At 33.0% G+C, this 25,525-nt stretch overlaps 1 protein-coding gene and 1 non-coding gene across 3 annotated transcripts; one reads left to right on the plus strand and one right to left on the minus strand.

Annotated features, from left to right (window-relative positions):
* Positions 1-8,692: 8,692 nt before the first annotated feature.
* Positions 8,693-8,809, plus strand: LOC124892543. Its single transcript, XR_007050312.1, has one exon. It is a non-coding gene; the product is annotated as a small nucleolar RNA snoR130 (small nucleolar RNA).
* Positions 8,810-9,906: 1,097 nt separating this feature from the next.
* LOC107839360 (carotenoid 9,10(9',10')-cleavage dioxygenase 1-like) lies at positions 9,907-24,769 on the minus strand. Of its 2 annotated transcripts, NM_001324566.1 has the most exon segments (14): positions 10,171-10,305; positions 10,654-10,765; positions 11,336-11,587; positions 11,847-11,948; positions 12,029-12,146; positions 14,850-14,988; positions 18,257-18,441; positions 19,216-19,326; positions 19,596-19,658; positions 19,821-19,920; positions 21,388-21,499; positions 22,933-22,947; positions 23,049-23,119; positions 24,383-24,643. In NM_001324566.1, coding segments are annotated over 14 exon segments (1,644 nt in total). In that variant the 5' UTR covers positions 24,617-24,643; the 3' UTR covers positions 10,171-10,275.
* Positions 24,770-25,525: the final 756 nt, after the last annotated feature.

A 25,525-nucleotide genomic window follows, 5' to 3' on the forward strand; every position in this document is an offset into this window, starting at 1 on the left:
TAACAAGTAAAATAGTAAATTAATAATTCCACCAGATCACTTATCTGTTGCACCAGGTGGTATATCTGTTGCAACATATAAGAAACCTATTATAATGGATGAGCAATCTATTGCAACAATACAAAATGTATCACTCATTTTTAAAATAGATGAATGGTCTGTGCAACAGATCATACATTATTGCAATATAAGTGATCTGTTGGAACAGTTAAAATAATCTGTTGTAATGAACGAGTAATTTGTTGCAACAATACAAAATATATCACTTATCTGTTAAGAAAAATAAGATATGTAGCAGATCACACATCTGTTGCAACATCATCTATTCAACATATGAGTGACCTGTTGGAATAGTTAAATAACCTGTAGTAATGGCTGACTAATCTGTTGCGATAATACAAAATATATCACTCATCTGTTGAGAAAGATGAATGGTTTGTGCAACAGATCACACATCTGTTGCAATATATGAGTGATCTGTCGGAATAATTAACTAACCTGCAGCAACGGCTGAGTAATCTATTGCTACAATACAAAATATATCACTCATCCATTGAGAAAAATGAATGGTCTGTGCAACAGATCACACATCTGTTGCAACACATGAGTGATCTATTGGAATAATATCAACGGTCAATATTGTTTAGATTTCTTCCAACATTAGGTCGTCTATCGCGGCAGATGAATGATCAGTTGGAAAAATCATGTCTTGGACATGTCCTGTTGGAAGAGTTGATAGAATTTATCCAACAGGAGGTTCATCTATTGCATCAGATCATTAATTCGATGGTTCTTCCATTGCATTAGATGGTTAATCAGTTGCATCAGATTTTTTATCAGATGCTTAATCTGTTGCAACATATGGTTAATCTGTTGCATCAGATAGTTAAATTATTGCATCATATGCTAAATCTATTATATCAAATAATTAATCTGTTACATCAAAATCATAATCAGATGATTCCTCTGGTGCATCAAATGGTTGATTTATTGCATCATCTGACAAATTTGTTGCATCAGATGGTTAATATATTGCACCAGATGGATAATCTGTTGGATAAAACAAAAAAAAGTAGCACGATTTTGTTCAACAGAAAAACAGTAACATCACCATTTTTACCAAGAACAAGAACAGAACAAATCAACCCAAATCGTTGTTTTGTTTTTATAAAACATAAACAACAAAAATCAAACTTAAAAAAATGCAACAAATAACAAAAAATCATAATTCACTTCGAAAAGAGAAGAGAAGAAATACCAGAAATTAGGATTTTGTTCAGACCATATTTCAAATTAAAGCAACAAATATTAAAATTGTTAACCAATACTATAAGAGAAGTTGGTTCAAGTTCCTCGTTTTCTTCAAAACTAAAAAGGCCATAAATTTTTACCTGTGAAAGAAGAAAAGGAACAATAATAAATTTGAAGCTGTTGTGGTTGGAGAGCAAGGCTGTCACGTCAATTGAAGGTTGAAGAATTCAAAGCTGTTGTGGACGGAGAGAAAGGTTGTCACGTCGATTCAAGGTTGAAGTCGAAAAGGAACTCGAAGCCTAACTATTTGTCATCGGATGTTAAAGTTGCTGAGGATTAAAGGAGAAATTTGCAGAACTGTTGGTTGGGAGAGAGTTGAGAGAAGCTGTCAAGAGAGAGGAGAGAGACTGGTTGATTTGGATTGAAGAGGGGTGTGGGTTGGGTTGATTTGTATTTTTGAAAAGATTAGAAAGTTTTAAAAATATTAATCAAGTCCACAATTAACTTAATCAAGTTTCCTAATGATGTGTGACCCTTTAAGTTGGTCAATATAATCAATCCTTCATTCAAGACTTAAAAGACACCTTTCCTTCAATTTTCTCAAGTAAGTGTATTCATGGACTACTTTTAGCTTTTAAAAAGATGGGAAATGTTACGACTTATAACTGAAAGTAAAAGAGCAGCTGAGAGCTGGAGGTCAGTTTTCTTAAAGCTATAAATTTTGCTAGTTTTATAATCAGTTTCGACTAGTAAAGTTGTTGTCATGTGATCAGGTTATGAGTTTTAAGCCCTAGAAAGAATTTATTGTAGAAATTTAATACCTTTGTGATTGATTTTTCTTGAATTCCGCGCATGAATGGGAGCGTTAGTGCATTTGACTGTCCCTTTTTTTTGTTGACAATCACCCTAAAAAATGTATAAAATAGTAGAAAGCAGACTCCTCAAATATCAGCACATCGTTTAGGCGATTGTTTCCTCGCTTATGTAAGGGTTTTATGGGTAGAACTATCTTTGTACTTGTGATGGTATTTGGTAGATTGTATTTTCAAATGTTGCTATTAATGAAAAATGGAAAAAGGTCAAAAATTTATCTAAAATGGATCAAAAATATCCCTCGTTAGTTTTTTAGCTCAAAAATACCCCTCCGTTAAATATTTGGCTAAAAAATATCCCTTCCCTTAACAGAATTTCACCAAGCATGCCAACTAGGTAAAAAAAGCCACGTCACCTTTCATGTGTAATTTTATTTTTTTTTTGATCTCACAAGCTTATTTTTCTACTCCAAAAATTGACTTTTTACTATACAAAAAGGTATTCGATGTTGGCTCAATCAATTTAGCTTTTGATTGAAGACTGAGAATTTGAATTTTTAGTACTAGAAGTTGTGGTTGTATGTCTTTTTCGATGAAAATATGTAGCTACTTTTCTCATTGCCTCAGCTTGTGAAACAGCTAAGAACCCAATTTGCTTCAACAAAGCTTCAGCTAATTTCATCTCCTCTTGTTAAATAGCTTTTGCACATGCCATTAACGTGCGCACGAGTCGTACACCATTGTCTTGCGAGTCGATTAGTACCACCGGCCGAGTTAACTCAACCGGCCGCGACTCGCTTAAATAACCATTATACTGAGTTTGATAACCACCCCAAATACAAATACTTGAAGACGAAGACGACGACACCTCTGTTGTACTGAGTTTGAATCTCTTGCTCTGTGGATTCAATAAGGGACCATCAATTTGGGGGGAAACAACTTTACCTGGAATAACAGTTAGATCTGAATCGAAACAGGAATCGTTATCATAAACTTGAGTTGCTGTTATGAGTGAAGAAGGATGATTATTTGGGGTAAAAGGGTGTTGTAGGTTGAGTTCAAAGATCATAAATTGAAGCCAAGAAGAGAGATCTGAAGGGTTATAATGAACAGTATCATAAGCAAGAAAAGTAAGATTATCAAAAGCAACACGTGTAAGTAAAATTTTACTGTACATGTGGATGGTGTTGTGGTATGGCCACGTGACTTTTTTTTACCTAGATGGCATGCTTGGTGGAATTCTATTAAAGGGAGGGGTATTTTTTATCCAAATATTTAATGGAGGAGTATTTTTGAGCCAAAAAAATAATGAAGAGTATTTTTGATCAATTTTAGATAGTTCAGGGGCATTTTTGACCCTTTTTCGAATGAAAAATGTTGTAATTTTGTAACTGTGCAGGGAAAATGATTTTTAGGAAAATAATTTATTCTTATGGTCTTTACGCAAGTAGGAAAATATTTTCTAAATGCATTTGTATGTTTATTTTAATATAAAATAATGAGAACAAATAGGGTAAGGAAATGGGGTAAGAAAGAAATTTTAAATTTTTTTCAAAAAGTAAATTTAAGAGGAGGTCATAGGGGTGGGGGTCGGGTAGGGGTGGAGGTGGGTTGAGAAAAAAGTTTTGAATTTTCTTAAAAAAATAAATTAAAAAGAAAGTTTGCATTTATTTGCGTGGATGAGGGGGCTAGTAGGGGGTGGGGGATGAAGTAAGAAAAATTTGAAATTTTAGAAGATCACAAATTAATTTTTTTTTTGGGAGGTGGAGGTTGGGGCTAAAAAAAAATTGAAATTTTAATAAAAATAAATAAAAGATATTAACTTTTGATTTTTGAGGGAGAGGGGTGGGTGATTTTGCGGATGGTATGAATATTGTAACTTATTTTTTCTATTTTGATTTAGAAATTTATTTTTCTTAGTTTGAAGTAATTTAATTTTCTAGTGAAAATATTTTTCAAAATTTTTAGTCAAACGATCGTGAGAAAACAGAAAAAAAAAAAATTTAGAAAATATTTTTGTTCATACTGAACACACCTAGTGTTTGTGACACATAATCATTAGGACTTGAAAATGCAACCAAACCTTCCTATAATGTCATTTCGTGCACTATAGCAGCTTGATATTTTTAGAATTGATATTTCATGTCATATTTTTTACTTCTCTATAGATATTCCACCAATAATAGCAATGTTGTTTATTATAATGGTACACTCTTTATAAAATTATCTTTCTATAACAACATATTCAAATATAATAATATTTTATAAGAATTATGGTATGTAAGAAATAAAATACCAAATAATAATTATGGTAATCATTATCAAAGTCAAGCACATGGTAAATTTTAATATAAATATTTAATTTTAAAAAAAATTATATTTAAATATTGCACATCGGTTATATCAATTATTTCATAACTTTACAAGAAAAAGCCTATTAATAATTATTGTTTTTATATTCATACTTTTTCTAATTTTTACGTATTTTATAATAGTTAAAAGAGATTTAAACGTTATATATATATATATATATATATATATATAATAATAATACCTTTCTAGAACAGCCATAAAATTTTAAATTTATAATAATTAAATAAGATTTAAACGTTAAATATCAATATATATAATAACACTTCTCTAGAACAGAAATTTTGAGAGAAATTCACAGTATAATGTTTGAAATCAAACTGTTAGTCTGTCGTATAATAATAAACTACTGTCATATTAATTTGTTTATGTTGACATAGTAGGGAAACAGACCACATCTCCCCTATAGAATATTATTCATGTTTATCCTACATTATATTTTTTGGTCATATCTATCTTTTTTGTTATATTTTAAAAAAGAAATATGGACTGATTTTTTTTAAAAATAATTCATTTATATTTGGTTCATTGGATATTTATAGTCAGTCGATTTAAACAATTTTCATATTATGATCATTTTATAATTTAAATTATTTTAACTCAGATAGTTCAAATACAGTTCATATATTATATTGATACAATTCATATAGCAAATTAATACAGTTCATAAAAAAAATAAAACATTAAATTTTTGGATAAAAATTACATTGTTGTTACATAAAATTTACATTTTTAATATGATGTGCATATAATTTGTATCATTATTGTATATAATATAATATTATATATATATATATATATATATATGTATATATATATATATATGTATGTATGTATGTATGTATATATATATATATATGTGTGTGTGTGTTGTGTGTATGTGTAAAATGCATATAGAAATTATATCTTTATTATATAGAATACATATCTATGTAAGATATATATTAAATTTATATCAGTATTGTATAAAACTGTCAGTAAATAGTCAGAAAATGAAATTAAAATTTAGTGTATTTTCGTGTCAATAATTTCATCCGAAGTGTTATTTATGTCTTCTTTTCTTATATTATCTTCATAATTGTATTTTATTCAAATATACTCCTCGTCCTAGGCAAGGATACATAAAATGTCTAGGGGTAAATTTTACCACTTCTCAAAGTACAAGCATAAATTTGACTTTTTTCTTTAACTACACGAACTGTCAGATATAATGTCTTATTTTTTTCCTACACAAAATATGAATATTTTTTTAACTTAGAGGTGTTTGGAAGTTAGAAGTGTATCAGTGACTTACATTAAGGTGATAAAGAATATGTATGATAGAGCTAAAACGTTCGTTAGAACGGTAAAAGGAAACTCGGAGCATTTCCTTGTTCAATGGGATTGCACCAAAGATAAGCACTTAGCCCATTTTTCTTTTTCGTGGTGATGGATGTATTGACATGATGCATTCAAAATGAAGTGTTTTGATGTATGTTATTTGTAGATGATATGGTATCGATTGATGAGATTCGCAAAGAAATAAATGATAGGTTGAAGGTATAGAGACATACTCTGAAAGCTAAAGAATTTAAATTAAGTAAGACCAAAATGGAGTATCTAAAGTGCAAAAATTCAGTGAGACATTACATGAGGAAAGCGTGGAAGTGCAGCTAGACATAGGCTCTCCCCAAGAGCGACAATTTCAAATATCTTGATTCTATTATTCAGGGTGGTAGAAACATTGACGGTGATGTCACTTGTCGTATTGGTGCGACATGGATGAAATTGAGGTTTGCCTCTGGAGTCTTGTGTAATAAAAAGATACTAGTTGAAACTTAAAGGTATAAAATGGTGATTAGATCAGTGTTGAATAGAATGGTCGTTAAATCAGTATTGTTGTATAAAGCGGAGCGTTGATCAATAAAAAAATTTAATTTTCATGTTCGGAAGATGCATGTCGCAAAAATAGTGATATTGAGATGGATCTGTGAGCATGGTAGGTGTGATAGAATCAGGGGTGACTCAAGGATAATACTAGTAAATCGTTTCTTTAGGCGTTCAAAATTTTGAGGCCTAAGAAAATTTAATATGAATTTTATAATTTTAATTTCACTTAAAATAATATTGAAGATTGTAAAATATAAAAGATAAAAAATTTAATTTAAGAAAAAATAAAAGAACTGTCTACCTTTTATTAAAAATATTTAAAACTTTTTATCAAATCTTCACATTAATAAATAAAGTTTTCACAATAATATTCAAAGTAATACATTGCAAATAAAGGACTAACATCTTATTAGTTAAAATCAGTCCTTGCTTTTATAAATAGTAATATTACTATTTGAAGTTAAATGTTTAATGTCTTCTAAGAGTACTACACTAAAATAAGTAGTACGTAAGAATAAAAAAATGACTATATTATTGATAATTATTTTTTCTCGTATTAAAATGTGGTATTAGTTCACTAATTTTATTAAGACGATGTTGGATAGAATTAGTAAAGAGTTCATCAGATATAAAGTGAGAGTGACCATCGTAATGGACAAGATTAACAAAGTGAGTTTAAGATGATTTGACTCAGACGCATGAGGAGGTGTGAGAGGCTGAATATAGTGGATAGATATGAAAAAGAACAGAGATGATCAGACAAAATATGATACATATTTAGATTGTCGAAAATATGATGTTAGATAAAAACAAATATTATTTTTAGAGTAAATAGTGTCCTATATTGTCATATCAGAAAAATTTTATGATGTGTGAGATATGTCACATCACAAGTGTATGAGGTATGAGGATTTCATTATTTAACAAATATATTATGGTCTCACTTTATTTTAATTACTTCTTTTACTTCACCTATCATTCACCCATCTCATACCCTAACTGCCCCCTCAATCCCTCCCCCGCACCTCAACATAATCTTTATTTGATTAATTTGAAAATTTACTTTTTTTTTATTTAACTGCACACATTTAGATCACACAACAAAGCACAGGAAAAGAATTAGTAATGTTTTGTAAATCATAATGTAATTAATTAATTAAGATAATTATGGAGAAGATTAAGAACAAAAATAAAAAGGAAAATATAGACTTATTTTTTTAATTATTAATTTAAATCTGAGAAAGAATAAACGCTCATAAAAGTAACTTTTGTGTTACTTAACGTGCAATTGAAAATGTCCATGATAACTTGATCATCTTATTAAAAATATCCTTGATAATTTGGTCATTATACTAAAAATATTTATTTTAATTTACTTGGCTAATTTATAAAATTAAGAGAAATTTAGCATGATTTTTCAACATAAAAAAAGATAATTTTTTACACTAAAGTGCCCACTATACATAAGATTCGGAGAAAGATTCCACTATAAGAATGTATTTACACAACTTCACCTAGAATTTTTGTCAATGTTATTTCCAAGGTTTAAATCTTAGAATCCGTGACCTACTGCGATGACAACTTTATTAATTGCTTCAAAACTTTTCTTCTTTTATTTTTAATATAATTTTTATTATTAAATGATTACATATAATATTCAAATTTATAAATTTAAATTATAAATAAATTCTTGATAAAATTTTGTTAAAAGAAATGTCAAGTAAATAAGGATTAAAATAAAGGAATATTTAAAACAAAAATTCATAACGAAAAAACTGATCTAAAAATCAGATGGTAAATTTTATTTTATTTTTGAAATAAAAGTAAATAAATGGAGAAATGAAAAGGAGGATGAGGATTGAGGAGGGCAAAAGTACGCTGAAGGATGATTGAGATGATAGTGGGTCCCACATAAATTTTTTACATAAAAAAAGTACGTGGCAAGTGTGCTTTATGCAGGTGAAAGGTCAAATTACAAATATGCAAAAATATAAGGGCTTACAAGACAACAAATGCATTCAAATATATAGAACTAGAAGTAGGGATTAATAACAAGCGGCCGTCACTCTGTTCCATCCGCCACAGCTCTGTCCCATTCGCCGAGCTGAATATCCTTCTTCGCCGGCGGCCACAGGTAGCACGCCGTCTGTTAACAAAGGTTACTTTCTGTTATGTTTTTTGTTTTCTGTTTTTTTTTTCTTCTGGTGTATGTGTTTTTGGGGTAATCAAAATTGTTATCAGGTAATTGAAAAATTACGGGTTTAGACCGTGAAAATAATTTCTCGGTAACATTGAATCCTTTTTGTCCTTTCATAAACTGCACATAGCAAAAAATTTAGTACATTAAAAAAGAAGTGTTCAATACCAAAAGTGGGGCACTGTAGAGATTATCCCAGTGATGAATCATTTAGTAATCTGAGATGTTATATGGATTGGTGCTCCCTTTTACAAAAAGGTTGAGGAACCGTGTTATTTCAGCAATGTAGATACTAGGCATTCTGAGGGATACGCTTTTTATTTTTAATTCAGTCTGACGGTTTCACAGGATTGGAACTTTTCTCAAAAATTGTCCTATAAATTTTTGAAATAATAATTATTAGCTGAGCAAATAAACTAAGGAAACTCTTTTAAATTTCTGTATCCATTGGTTTCAATGAGTTAATTTTCACTAAAATCTTTGTATTTAGTTTTGATCCCTAAGAAGAATTAGGGGAGACACAGTTGAAGTTAGGCTGGTAGTTTTGGTATTTCATTATGTCTTTAGCTTCAAAGCTGTTGCACTTGATTTATGTGTGTGTGTACTTTCCCCTTAATTGACAAAACCTTTTTTCAGTGGGCCCCTATTGAATTATAATCTGCAGTTTCTGAACTCTGAACACTCATTTTGACTTCTTTTTCTTTAGTTCTCCTTCAAATAGCCATGTTTATATTTATGTTTTAAGGGAAAAAAGCTGGACAAGTTAAGCTTGTATTGTGTGGACTGTGGAGTCCATCCAAAGAAAGGTCTCATAAATTAAGTAAAGCTATTTATTTTTCGAGCAAAGGAAGATGGTGAGTGTCAATAAAAACTATGATTAGATAAAGTATAAGTAATCTAATTATTTAGACGTGGAAATTATATAAGTTATTTTCTAACCATACTTTCTCAAGAGTTAGATTGACTTTTTAAGAAAATGTTATTTGAACTTTTATATTATTGGTGAAGATTCGATTTCCCACCTTTTCTTCTTAATTTTTCAATCCTATTATGTACGGAATCTGGGGAAGCAGTGAGTGTTATCCTGATGCCTATGACGAAATCTGAAGACAAGATTTTAGTCCCTGGTTGTTACACTTTGCTCAATCACCTCGTAGTCTATCATTCTTTGTACAAAATCATCATGGCTTTGCTCCATTATTACTAGATTTCTGTGGATTCAACACACTCCTATTCATGCGAGGCAAGCTGATCGGACACCATTGTCATTAAAAAGAAAAGAAAGAGAAAAAAAAAAGACAATAGGTGCCCATCTGGCCGGGCATCAATAAATGAAGACAGTTGAAACATATTCACCTAGGACTTGCTTACACATTCATGTCAACTTGGATCAATTAACACAAACAATAATAACAATATAAACTTCTATGTTATTGCGCCAACCAGATTCTAGAATTTGATAATTTTCTGGGATTGTATTACATATCAAGTGACTAATAAGAACATTTGCATGTTGAAAAAATATCTAGAAGAGTTGATATTCGACCAAGTGTTTGCTCTCTGCTGAGCCACAATACCTTTTTTCTGACAAATGTTTGCAGGTCTAATTGGTTTCTGATAACTGATAGATGCCATCAGTAGAGACTGAAATTACACTGTACATCCGTACATTTAATATGTTTTCAAGTTATGCGCAACCAAATATCCAGTAGCTATTTCAGACAGCAACGTAGATGTGGATATGGCATATCGGGGTGTATAGGTCGCTGATCACCATCACAGTTTGGCTTGTTCCAGAATTTGTTCCTGTTCAAAGTATAATGAATCCAGAAAATGAGTTTTAGAGACAAGCCATTAACATGCAGGCATGATACTCTTGATAATATCTCTAAATTCCGTTGAGTGATATACTCCCATCGATACCAAGCAGAATTCTTTCTTCTTCACTTCAGGGAGTTATTTTCTCAGATAAAAAGGTCATTAAAATTTCAATTTCAGATGGGAAGCAATTTCCTAGAGAAACGTAGTATAAAGCATATGGAAGTTCAATAGAAACAACAATAGTAGTAGCTTTTGGTTGCAGTGCTGATGTTCCAGAAGCACCAAGCACACTCTTAAGGTAAAATAACCAAAAAGTAAATGGGGATGACTCACCTCTGTGACAAAGAAAGCATGGAATCCATAAGGAACTCTTTTTGGCAATTCAACTACTGCCACAGGCTCCGCGGACATTGTTTTTGCATCAATTACATTCACAGCTGACTTTCTGCATAAATTTATAAGAGAATGGTTCGGTTAAGGTGATTCTGTTTTAAATTTAAGTTAGAAACTTTGAATTTCCTTATAATTTCCTTATGCGCCTAAGAACAAAGATAGGAACGTAATTGACAGATGAAGATAGACCATAGACCATGTGCAAGGGAAACAAGGAGATACACCCACTTCCAATTTTATGTAAATAAAGTCCAAAGAATATTATAACTAAATAGTGAATACTCTCTCCTGTACGCATTTTTCTAGCTATGCTCATATCAATGTGGACAAGAAACAGACAATTGAGCATCATATGACCTTAAAAGCATGTAGCTTCAGTATATTATGGTTGCAAACTTTCTACACACACAATTCTAAGAAGTAGAATACGTTATGCTCTTTAAATTATGCGGGTGCAACTGTTAGACACAGCAAACTTCTTAACTGACTCTTTGCCACTGTCACTTTAAACAGTAGAACAGAAGAAATTTTCCTTATTTCCTAACATTTGGAAGACCACTAATGCAGAATGGTCTTAGTGATGCTCATGATAATGCAAATAAGAGAATGGAAGACAAGGTACCCAGTGTTCTCATCATGTACAAAGAATATCAAGAAGCCATCGTCCTCTTCACATTCTGTATCAGGCTGACTAGGAACAAATACAGCCTCCGAACCAAATCTGCCAGGTCCAAGATCAAATATGCCTTGAACATTTCCTCCAACTTCAAGCTGTGATTTTCCAGTCTTTGGTTCAGCATGCAAATCAAATTTGATGATTCCAGTTACCTTAGCAATGCTGTTCAAAGTGGTTCCATATACATAACGCTGCTTCCTAAATTTCAACAGAGTTACTATTATTAGACCAACAAAAGAGAAAGGCCTACTGATACAACTCTAGGTAAACCACATCAAGCAATCAAAACCAAAGAGGAACATAAAGCTACTACATACGGAAAGCACATCTTAGCACTCATGAACAAAATTACAAGCAGACAGAAGATAAATGAAGGTGTTCATCACCAAGCATTTTATATGACCGATACTTCTGCTACGTTGATTAAATTGCCTGATAATTTTAGGATCCAGCTGACCTGCCAGTGTAGTTCTCATTGATCCTTGGAAAATCAACAGCAGACTCCGATAGTTTCTTCTGTGAAGCTGCACCACTCTTCATGTTAAATCTCATTTCATATCTGTTAAAAAAAAAATGAACAAGGACTGAGACAGATATAAACAAGGTCAATTTAAACAATCTTAGTCAGAGTCTCCTAACAGCTCATTGCAGAAATTCTCAAGCTTTTCTTTAACGGCTCCATTGACCAAGTCTAGGTCTGGATTCATAAGGCGGCAGGTGATCAGCACAACTTCATCTCCCTCCTCCCAAGCGTTGGCTGGAAAAATAATCAAAATGATAAAAGCAGTCAGAATAAAAAAAAGAAGACAATTGAAAGACACAAGATATTGGGAGAATATTCTTCATGATTGAGTTAGTCAAGAGATAATTATGGATGTTGTGTATTCTCATTGATTTTCATTTTTGATAGTAGAATATTTTCATCGCTAGTGTTTTAGTTAAGAATCTTAGTACTAGAAGAAAATTTCTCTATGTTCTTAAAACCAATTTTAACAAAAGTTTCCCCTCTCCTTGCTTTTTGAAATGGTGCTCGAGCCCCTAAAATCTTAGTAGAAGCGTAAGTACTTCTTGCTCACTAGTGGCCATCTAACACCGCACTCGGCTAAAGTTTTTAATAAATCTTTTCTCTTTCCGATCATTCTAATGGCAGAACTTATTTTTCACAACCTTTTCTCTTTCCGATCATTCTAATGGCAGAACTTATCTTTCACAACCCTTTCTGTGCACCTCTTTTTGTTGGACTGTTCCGGCATCACATAACCATATCTCGTCATTAACTTTATTTGGATGTACAGTCTCTTCCTATCAATTTTGACAATTATTCTAGCAACTTTTCAAGAAAGTTATTAAAGAAAACAGAATCAATCAAATTTCCCCAAGGAAGATTCGAACCACGATCAATCGGTTAATCCTCAGCTTCTTCTTCTAGATATTTTTTGTGAATAATCCCTTTACTATATCAGAGTCTGGCATTGAGTTCCTTATATAGACATTGAATTTTTCTTTTGATAATTTGAAAAAAGTCTTCATCTCCTCTTTTTTTCATGGTATCATTGCTCGGATGTTTGAGTCCTTCTCTGAACAACTTCAATAATCGTCCAGCAAGTCTTCTTTACATTGAATTTTTCTGTCGATGATTCGAAAGAAGTCTTCATCTCTCCTTTTTTTCATGGTATCATAGTTCGGATGTTTGAGTCCTTCTCTGAACAACTTCAATAATTGTCCAGCAAGTCTTCTTTACTTTTTTCTTCATTGTACTAGTACGGTTAAGGGCATTGACGACATTGTCCACATCATATTTCCTGTGATTGTTCTTGTAACTTTTTCATCTACTCTACAGTCACCAATTTAAAAGACGCAGTATCGTGAAGATTTCCACCACTGTACCTCCCATGGCTGAGTGATAACAACAACATACCCAGCAAAATCCCACAAGTGACTGGGGAGGGTAAATTGTACGCGAACCTTACCACTACTTCGATGAGGTAGAGAGGCTGGTTCCGGAAGACCCTCGGCTCAAGTATAGCAAATCCAGGTACAAAGAAGAGGAAAACGGCAAAGAAAATATGACAACTAACGAGGGAACAATGTAAAGTCTACCTGAAAATAATAGTCTGCCACAAAATATTCCTATAATCGAAACACAACAACAAACAACAATGATGGATATCTACGGCTAAACCCTAAGCTACCATACTATGGTGCATGACAACACCCCTAACCGACTAACCTTTTAGTCTAGTACGCGTTCTCCACACACCCCCCCCTTCCCACATCTAATCACCTCATCCCAATACTTCTTCCGCCTAACTCTATCTCTCTTCGTACCCACTATATCCAACCTCTCACCTATTGCTTGGACTCCTCGAAAATGTCGACGGATGCATGTTAGATTCTCCAAAAAGGAGTGTATTTTTGAAGTATCTGACACGGGTGCACCATCGAAAGTGAAGATACCGCGGAACTTAGCCTCTCACACCTCCTCACCAGGATGTCTGAACCTCACCTTATCACATGTCCAAACCATCTCAATCTCGCTTCCCTCATCCACTCCTACCTTATCTCGAATAACCTCATTCCTGATTCTATCACATCTAGTATGTCCACACATCCATCTCATCGACATGCATCTTCTGAACATGAGAGTTTTTGATTGGCCAACACTGTGTTCATAAAGCAACGTCGGTCTAACCACCACTCTATAAAACTTACCTTTAAGTTTTGATGGTTATCTTTTTATCACGCAAAACTTCGTAGGCAAGCCTCCACTTCATCCACGGTGCACCAATACGATGAGTGACATCACCGTCTATGAGCCCACTACCCTAGATAATAGAGCCAAGATACTTGAAACAGTTGCACTTGGGGAGAGTCTGTGTCCCCAGATGCACTTCTACGCCTTCCTCATGCAACCCCTCACAGAAATTGCACTCCAGATGCAGCTACGGTTGAGGGATAATAGATTTATTTTCATTGGTGGTATAACCAATTCAAAACACTCCTCTCTTACTTTGTAATGATTACCGACTGACTGGAAGAAAGAATTCCAGCATATATATATATATGGGTGTGTGCGTATATATACGTAAGATATCTTATGTTGCTCGCACCCGAGTCCGAGCAACATAGCTTAATAGGAATCAATTTTGACTGATTAATCTTGTAAAGGAAATAATCTGTCTCACACACACACATATATGAATCTAACCAAATACCCAATCAATCCATATTTCTCAGTCATAGAATGTAGTCAAAGTATCCAAGGTAAGTTTACCAATCAGCTATGGATCCCACACCTATGTCGTGTCGACACGAGTGCTGCAGGGATTGAAAAGTCCATTGCAACATAGCAATTAAGCACTGTATGCATGTGCGATGTACTGGCTAGTTACCAGCTTTTCTGTTAAGGGTAGAGTTATCTTTAAACTTTTCAAGGAAAATACACCACAAAGTTGCTTACCATTATGGAATATGAAGCAATTAGGAAGCTCAAACCACTTGATTAGGGCCTCATTGTTTGCATATCGTGCAAGGACTCCAAATCGAGCCTTTTTAGTAGCATCAAAGGTAAATGCCAGCTTATTGTTTTTCACCATTTCCTGAATAGAAAATTCATAAATAAGATATTTCACATGTGAAAGAATCTGATGATACAGCCCAAAATCTTAATGCAATGGATGGAAAAGCCCAAAACCTTTATAAACTTGTTGAGTTTTGCATTTAGTTACTGCAGTAATTTTAGTTTAACAAATTGTTTAGTTACAAATGAATTTAAATTTTAAATTTTAGATTAGGTTGTTTTAGTTGTTGAGAAATTTTAGATTATTTTGAAATTCAAATTATGCTGATTTTTTTTGTTTTACGTTTAAAGCCCCTCAATGCTCAATAAACTTGTTGAAAGCTTATTGAAAGCTATTGAAAGATTTCAATCCAATGAGAGTCATTTTAACCATCTTTTTGTTGCCCCATCTTTTTTTAAAAAAAAAACAGTGGTATCAGAGCTTCATTGATCATACGGGATCTGTGAATTCTTCCAAAGCACTACCATATCATTTTTAACCCGTAAGGGCCACCTTTTTAACCCGTCAGGGCTACCATTTTTAACCCGTACTTATTTTCAAAGCGTTGGGCTATTTTCAACCAAAAAGATGTCAAACAGCAGTCTCTCATTGAATGCCCCAAAAATTTTCACAGACAAAAATAATCAAATTTGTTCTGTGAAACTCATATCTTGAAATCTATGCTTTATGTGATGTTGCGATGAAAGAAAAATTCTTACAATATTTTATGAAGCCTATGAAAGCTCTTTCAAACAAGACAAGATTGATGATGTTGTTCTTTAAGCACAAAACCAAAAGAAGAAAAAAGAAAGTCCAAATTCAAAAAAGAAAAAGATCAAGAAAAATCCAGATCAATTGCAAGAGCACAAATTGAGGAGGAGCAACTTTTAAATTGCAGTAACTAAAGCAAAGGAGTGTTGAGTTTTGCATTTAGTTACTGCAGTAATTTTAGTTTAACAAATTGTTTAGTTACAATGAATTTAAATTTTAAATTTTAGATTAGGTTGTTTTAGTTGTTGAGAAATTTTAGATTATTTTGAAATTCAAATTATGCTGATTTTTTTGTTTTATGTTGGCTATTTAAAGCCCCTCAATGCTCAATAAACTTATTGAAAGCTGTTGAAAGTTTATTGAAAGATTTCAATCCAGTGAGAGTCATTTTAACCATCTTTTTGCTGCCCCATCTTTTTCTAAAAAAACCAACAAACTCTTTAGGAATAAACTCAACTCTGTCCCTACAATTAACCCGATTATGGATACGAGAATGGGTCTCCTTCTCATTTCTCTCTTTTTCATACGGTATCCCAGCAAGCAAACATTTCTGGGTCCAAGTCTAATGTCACCCCATCTACATCTAAGTCTCGTTGCTATCCATTATCAAATAAATAAATAAAAATTCACATTCTTAGTCAAAAACGAGTTAGGCATACAAGTGAAAGGATGTGTGTTGCAGACCTAAAATGAATAAATAGATAAATGTTGTTTCTAGAGTTTTTGTTTTTTGACCAAGGAATATATTCATCAATAAGGGGAAAAAACTCCCATATACAAGAGGTATACCAAAAAAGGAGAGAGCCTACAAAGTCTTTACAAGTAAATTTTTTTTTTTTACATAAGATGATCGCTCCCACTGTGAATGTTGCTATGTAAGATTGAACACCATACAACAGAAGCTATGAAACCAAAGGGATCTCCACTACACGTGACCATAACCCTATTCTAATTTTTCCAGAATAAGAGAACATATGACCAAGAATGAGAACATGCCACACTATATTTGAGACCTAGACGATCAGGAAACTGAAAGTAGTGTGCTAAAGGGGAACAGAAAATAGTACAACCATTTCGTATTGAATGAACATAGCGATGTCACATAACGTCAGTAACAAAGTGTCACATTCTTTTTAAGGCCTAGATAAAGAGTAACCTAAAGTGAGCAATGAAAAGAAAATAAACCCAGAACGAAAAGAAAACTGCACTTGTCCTAAATTTCTTGGTCAGTGTTAATTAACTAGATTTACGTAACCTAAGATGTAATTCACTGGTTACATGCTTCTTCTGATCATACTTCAGCAGTGTTTAAGAAGTGTCGATTAAAAGATGCATACTTCTTAGATAAGGCAGGTTTCGAAGGTCCTGAAATAGTAAAAATAATAATCCAATATAATCAGAATCACAATTTCTCATTCTTAATTGAATTTGGAAACAAGTATTGCTACCAAATTATAAAGAGAAACGTGTAATTTGGGTTGCCAAATTGGCATTAAAATTGCTCGTGTAATGTTCATGAAACGACGTAACCCAATTGGTAATTTATTGGAGGACTAGCATATAATGGTAGCTATGGCTCTTGTTTCTGCATTCTCAAGCATCAAACTATTGTCAGCAAGGGCGGGTCTAGGGAGTCGGGAGGTGTTCACCCGAACCCTCTCGGCAAAACATTACACTGTATCTATAAGGTAACTTTTTTTTTTTTATTTTTTTATGTATTATAGATTTTGAATCCCCTGAACACAAGACGAGAGGTCGGCTCAGTGGTTTAGGGGGTTCAAAATTTATCTTGAGGTTTCAAGTTCAAATCCTAGACACCACATTTTTATTTTTCGAACCCCTTAAGAGAAAATCCTAGATCTGCCACTGATTGTCAGCTAGTTTTATGCTATATTTTAGTGTGTGTTTTGCACGTTAAAGAAAATCTGCGGTATCCATCTTTGAAATGTTGTGCTACCCATCTTTGAACTTTTGAGTATCTAGACTGATCAAAACTATCTTTTACCCATTCAAGGGACATTAGATTAATTTGTTTCTCTTTAAAAATTTAAGGTATGTATTTCAAAGTTCAATTCGCTTTCTTATAGTTCTTTAAATGCTCAATTGAATACCATAATTTCTCACAACATACTTTGGATACAAGAAGAATAAAAGTAAAGAACATGCATATGTGCTGTATTTCAATATGTAATATCTGTAGAAGCACTAGTGGACATGCAATCATCATGAAGTTCTATTATGAAATATTTGGACAAGCAGTTACCTACGACTGTTTTTTTTTTTTTTATAATCTGCCAACTGTCCTACAACGACTGTTTTTAAAAATTGAAGTCCACAAACTAGAAACCTTTCTGCAGTTCTCTCCTATAGAACTCCAATATGGAGGTGGACTGATGTAACAAAACTAAAACCTCTCTCATTGACTCAACTCTTCAGCCAAAATGTTTGAAGCTTACGTTATTCCCATCACAGAGGAAATCTGATAAATACAAGAGCAATCAATAAATTGCGACAGGTCATATAATTTGTCTCATACCTTCGGACGAAAACACAAAGGAAGATCCATCATGATTGCATAATTTTCAGTAATAGCAAAATCATGCATCATGATAGGCTCTGGTATTGTTATTGGAACCGGGTCCTGCATAATTCCATCCTTCGATATAACCCTATAAGTGATGTAAGGTGGATCGTGAGAGTAGCCAAAGGTAAACATCTCACCTGCATGTAAAATTTCAAAGTCAAACTCTAGTGTGTTCTACCTACACAATGACGGAGAAACTCATACTTTGAACTTGTACTAAAAGATCCAATTTAAGATGTTTTTCTCTCACTTTTGAACACTGAACCTTGAACTAAGATTTAATCAGTCTCACAGATGCACAACATAAGCGCATGACTGGTATCAGAGATAACATAGATTGACAATTGCAGAGTTACATTTAGAGTGAGGACCCTAATCTTGTGGCAACGTACATGGAGAACTGAAGTCTGTATGAACAAATGGACTTACCAGCCTTGGTCTTTACAAAGGGCGATGCAAAAACACCTCTGATTTTTTTTCGCTTTTTCAATATGAAAATGAAAAAAAATGCTCTCTTTCCACCTGCACTACAACCCGAAGTGAACCATGCACCATCTTCGGTTCACCACCCTATCCTTAATTCCAAAATAAGGCTTGCCATGGAATTCAGTTGTTGAATTGGTTTGACGAATTAGTACTGTGTTTGGAAGAAAATAGAATTTTCCTTTTTTGTTTATTGAAAATCAACATCATGACTACCAGATGGGCAAGCCAGGCATTTATATTGGAGGAAGAGAAGTCGGCAAATTAGAAAAGAAGGCTGAACAGATGTCTCAACTAAAGGAGGTTATGCAGTTGCAGGATGCCAGGATTGCAGGTGGTAGTTACAATTATTAGAAGAATACACGTAACGGTAAAAATTTTGAGTTTATAGATGGTGACATGCAGAACTAGGATGATTGCTCTCTTACCAGTTACAGGATCAACTTTTGGATGGGCCGTGAAGGAATGTGTCAATCTTTTGTCATAATCCAGCATGCCAAGTGTTTGAAGATCTCCATCCTCTAGAACTTTAAGTGCATCTGTGTGGTGTACACTCAATATCAAAGCCATAAACTGCAATGTACCTATAATCTAAATCTAAATCCTTGCAGGAAACTGCATTAACAAATAATACTTGTGCTCTGCCCAGACAAGCAAAAACTACAGATCACAATTTCACTGTATAATCGTGCTAGATACGATGAAAAAATGGAGAAGGGGGGAATAGCACCTACTCAAAGGCTTTCACATCAAAATCATAGACAGCTCATCTTTCCGAATTAACAGGTCAAAGAGAGAAGTGTCTTACAAGGTTTATCAGCTTCTGAAAGTGCCAAAAGCTTCCCATGGTGGTATGCTAAAGCTGTATTAGCTGGACAAGGAAACAAATCTTAGTTTCAGTTAGTAACTATCACACAGATTTAATAAATGTTGTTATGACTGAGGAAGTATCCCTTCCATCATAACAAAATTATATCTGGAAAGACTCATGAGGAAAAGATCCATAGACCAACTAAAATTCCAGTCAACCAACCTGTGCCATTTCCATAGGAGATGTCCAATACTTTCAGCTTTGCTCTGAGCATTTGCATATAAACTGTGAACAGACCAAACAGCCCTTTAAGATCTCCAACCTGCATATATAGTATATGCAAATGTTTTATAAAGCATAACATGTGATTGAATGATGCAGTAGTTCCATTGGTTCAGAACAGACAAAACTAACAGCAGAACGTACAATCCAATGGTGTGAAACAATTCCAGGTCATAAACACTATTAGGATGCCAAAATTCCTTTCCTCTAAAATACACGCAGATGGTGACATCTATGACAAAGGCATGCCAGCAAATGTGTCATTTTAACTTCCGGTTATCATAAACTAAACGGAAAAAGGACACAGTTTGCTTTCAGGTAGGATGTCTCCAGTGTAAGAATATTCCTTCAAAGGAACTTCTGTTTTCAGCAGATGAGTTCAAAGGAACTTCTGTTTTCTCACAATTGCTTACTGCAATATTCTTCAATTAGCGCTACCATCATCCTTTTTGTAGTGACGAATCTTTGAATTCTGTACATGACCACACTGAATAGGCTAGGAAAGGAAAGGAATCTTCGTGTGGACAAATAGAGAGGAGAGAGGGCTAGGTCAACCATATGGATAGTGTGATGCAAGGACTGGATAGTCAATGCCCCAAAGTAACACAAAATACCTCAAATGCAAATATAAGTAACAGAATAGTTAACATAGCTAGAAGACTAGAAACTGCGTCACATGAAACATCAACAAACATCTTTAGAAATATTCAGCACTAAATCCAAATGACGAGAGCTTCAACTCTTTCCACCAGATAATTCTACTGACTTATTTCTCCAGCAGAATGGTTTACTCTATGAGTTACTTTTTGATCTATGATCAACTATTATAAAGTCATTATTGCACTATAGAATCACAAACTCAGTCCATCAAAAAAAGTGCTAATAAAAGGAACTTCTTCATTCTTCCTACATTATGATCCTGATAAGTTCATTAATTGAAGCTACATATGCTAAGTCCATTATCCTGTCCACTTTCTGATGTCATCTTTGAGAATTTCACCCCTTTCTATGCTATCCAGCTTGGATGAGAAATCGGCAATGAAATCACATGTAAAGATCAAAATTAAGGAGTCGGAATGAGAGCAGATAATTGTGGTGTCACAAGCTTTGCAAGAGCAGAGAATTTAGGCGCACAAAATAGTTGAAACAGAATTCCACAATACTGTAATTCCTGGAGCATATTTTCAAAATGATGTTATGTCCTAAAGGACAACCCACATTCGAACAACAACATTCCTAGTTCCAAAAAACAAATACAATAATATCTCAACAAAAAATCATACTTTCCAAATAGCATGCAAAATGTCTACTTGTTGAAGCATCCAGAATCTGGCGAAATATTTAAAGAACACAAAAAAGGGAAGAAAAGGAAAGCATCCGTAGTTACAATGAAGTTGCTGAAAACATCTACACGTGTCGAAGTTTTAGCAAAAGCAGCTTCGGTCATTATTACATTAAGCTTGATGGGAACAAAAGTCTAGGATTAACAGTATGAAAAAATGCACACCTTCATAAACTTAGCTCCACCAAAGAACTCTTCTTGCTTTAGACGTGAAGTTCTCACATAACGTGAGACATACGTTGCTTTTCCATCTTTAATGCGTAAGCCATGAATCATGCTGAAAAAAGGCTAAAAGTTTGAGGTTACATTACTTCTTTTCGAGTGAAAGTTATAAAGACGATACTTTTTAAGCTTTAGCATAAGTTATCTAAAACTTAAAGAAAGAAGTAACTGGAAAAATGGAATAGGTAGAACCAGAATAAAAATTATTTCGTCATAATAAACGGCAGCTGGATTATCGATACAATTTGATCTCATTTAGTGCACAGTAGAAAATATTGGGCAGAAAAATCAATAATACTACAAATAATAACAACAATAAAATTAATTATACTAGTATTAGTAATAACAAAATTAAACAAAACAATTGTTGCTGCTTCTTTACCTAGATTCCTATCTAGTTGGAGTCTGCTAATCCCCAGACCCCACTGTGGGAATGTACTGGGTGGGTATGTTGTTGTTGTTGCTGTTGTTGTTGGAGACTGCTATTCAAATTTTTCATGATGGTTAAAAGTTGGCTATACAGATCTTCACTATCCATTTCGCTCTTCATTCTATTCTTCAATAACTTCGGGTCTTTAACACTAGAGGTCCTCCATAATTTCCATGAATATAAGATCTCCAACCAGACTAAAAACTCTTGAACCTGATGTAAGCATATCATCATGACTAACTTTTATAGCTTGTATGAATTTTTTATTTCATTGTGTTCTATTACTAGCTAAGTCCATGGGTTCCAGGAGATACAGATCTTTAGGGACAACTTTCTTACATATGATTTAGGAATATATTTTCCCCTCTTAACACCTTCAATCATCATAATTTCACTCTGGACCAAGGAAAAAATCACTGCTATGAATTGATTGACATAATTTACAAACTAATAGTCCTGATCCACCTCATAATAGAATTCTTAACAAGCAGTTCAGTGTGTTTGTCAAGTAGTAGGGAACTAAAAAAAGAAAGAAAAAGAGGATGAACTTTATAGTCTTGCCATCATAATGCTGAATCCTTCTTCCCTGTTATCATCAAATTCAAATATTCATTTCCTTGTCAATCCTTTTTTTTCCTTTTATAATACAATTCAAGGATTCATATCCTTGCTATCCTAATTCTCAAAAATGGTCAATCCTCTTCTGGTGTATGTAAGGTCGGTCTGTCAAAGAAACTCTATAATGCCCATTTGAATTGTTCAATTATGAATAGAGTACGAGGGAAATTTTTCCAATGTAACAAATGCCAACTGAATTTTTCATTTAGTTTCTCTTCCAAACATTAAGGAATTTAGTTTCTATTCCTACCAGAAAGGGAGCTTAGCTTAGTCAAATAATTGCAGAAATCTATTTGCAAAATCTGGAGACAACATAGAAATGGATAGTTGAGACAAATAAAAACTAGAGTTAATGTGGCACTCGCTGCTTCTTTTTCAAAGAAGCTAGGAAATAATTGATTTTGCTCCAAATTGCAAATTCAAGATATTAAAGGACATACCCATCCCCATCAAACCTGCATATAAATAGAGTATGAATAAGCATCAATGCAATTGCGAAACTCTATTTCAAAAAAAGTTTATCCTAGGACAATATATATTCAGAATAGAAACAAACCAGTGATATCCAGCAACCGGAGCAAACTTTGGATTTGGACCAACTCTAACAAATTCACCATTAAGGCACTCCTGAAATTAAAAGTTCAAATTACTAAGCATCATTAGAGTAAAGTTGATGGCAAAATGCATAGTATGTACAGCCTGAGCAGTAAAATATAACAATATTCCTTATGCTTAAATCCTGGGAGCAATGAAAATAATGGTAAATAAATCTGCTCCTGCGAATGCCAAATCACCACCAACAACAACATACCCAGTGTAGTCTCACGAGTGAGTTTTGGGGAGGGTAGAGAATATGCAGACCATACCCCTACCTTGTAGAGATAGAGAAACTGTTTCAAATAGACTCTTGGAGACTTTTTTCCAACTGGCTTGAAAAAAGGAGTACAAAAATAAGAGCAGCAACAACAACGGAATAATGTAAAATGGGAGTAGTGAAGAAAGAACAATAATGACAAGAAAATAATGCGATAACTAAATCACAAAAAACACAGGTGATAGTCGAAATCAAAGAACAAGAATCTACGAGAATATTGCTAATACCACTGATAAGGAAGAAGGTCCAAGTATGACCACTAATCTTATCCCGCAGAAAAGCGAGAAAACGCTCAACTACCAACTAACTTTCTCTCCTAATCCGGACCTCCAAACCTTTCTATATAAGGCCATGTACTCGGTAAGCTCAAGTTGCCAAATCAGTTACAGAAAATGCAAATAAGGCTCAGAAAAAACATTCACCACATTGCAAACTGAACTTCAATGACATATCCATACCAAACTCTAAGCAATAACATAAATAAATAAATAAATAATCTCCAACAATTCAAAACAGGCAAAAGTACAGATAGAAAAGAAGTACTCCCTCCGTCTCAATTTATTTGGCCTATTTGACTAGACTAAAGAAGCCTTTTATACCTCGTGGTCTTAAATTAAATATCTATAAAATGTGTACTCGCCCATCCCATTTTAGTTGGTCTATCTTACTAAAAATAAACGTGTTACATTAGTTGATCACTCACTAAATTAGGATAGAATTAACTAAATTTTTATTTTATCCCCTACAATCAATATTTTATACATTAAATATGAATAATTACAATTTCAATATCCATTTCTATGCCTAATAAATATATTAATATGGGTAAAGGGTAAAATAGTAAAATTATTCAATTTATGATTTCTTAATGTAAAATGAAATATCACCAACTAAAATGGGAACGAAGGTAGTGTTAAACAATTAAATTAAAATAGTTATATATATATTTTTTTAAAACTGACTAAAAAGGAAAGTAGTTAAATAAATTGAAACGGAGATAGTAGCAGTGAACTGACCGGAAGATGGCCATGTACAAGGAGGTCATTAAGAGGAGGAGTTTCATCAGTAGGTGCAAAATTGCCTTGAAGATAGTGAAGTGGCTTGGATGAATCGTGCACTAACTTAACAATCCCCTTTTCCAATAAGTCTAATGCCTTGGCACTAAATCCCTTTCGTGGCTTCGGGTTCACTAACACAACTCCTCCTTCACTTCTCTCCACTCCATCATCTCCTTCTTCTTTTCTCCCCATTTTTTGATTCTGACGGTATCAACTGACCACTTGTGTTTTGAGTGTATATGTGTGAACGCTCTATATATGTTGATATATTGGACATTGGAGATTTCAGCTTTGTTATTGACGGAGATGCCATGGACACGTTCCCTTGGGTTTGTTTGTTTGTATTCGCGGGGCCTCTTCTCCCACTACCGGCCTAAATTGGAACTAGTATAGTATGACACATTAAAATATTTGACTACAAACTGAGAACATTCCGCTCCTACTTGTCTCATGTTAAAAATATATACGTATATTTTATTTCAAAATATTTAAAAAATTAAAACTAAATTAAATTAATTTTTTCTTTTTACTATTAAATTATATTTTAAAAATATAAATATTATGAAGCTCCTTTATTATTAATGACACACACATATCTATATCTATATCTATATTTATCTACAATCCATAATCTATAGATATATCTATATTAGAAATATTATTTGAACTTTTTATCCTTCATTAAAAGTCTTTACTTCAGAAAAAATCGTCTTTTCATTATGTTTTTCTAATATTAAAAAATTAAAAACTAATCAAATATATTTATGCTAAAATCTTTACTTATTAGAAGTCATTAAAATTAATGACAACTAATACTTTTTTCATTAGTTTAAGAATTCTAAATCAACTAAATTTGATTTTATAAAAATTTTTAAAATTCAAAAAATAAATATAAAAGTGTTAGAATAAGAAAAATTTAAGAAGTACCTAATTTTTAAAAATTTTAACTACGTAATAAGAATGTAATTAAGGATTTTGTAAAAATTTAACTTTAGAAAAAAGGAAAGATTTTAAATATAGAAAAAAAAGAAAAAGAAAAATAACCCTACATTGGCTTTCAAAAGAAGGAAGAATTTTAAATATAAAAAAAATAACCGTACA

This window comes from Capsicum annuum, chromosome 1 (assembly GCF_002878395.1).
Source record: "Capsicum annuum cultivar UCD-10X-F1 chromosome 1, UCD10Xv1.1, whole genome shotgun sequence".
NCBI lineage: Eukaryota > Viridiplantae > Streptophyta > Magnoliopsida > Solanales > Solanaceae > Capsicum > Capsicum annuum.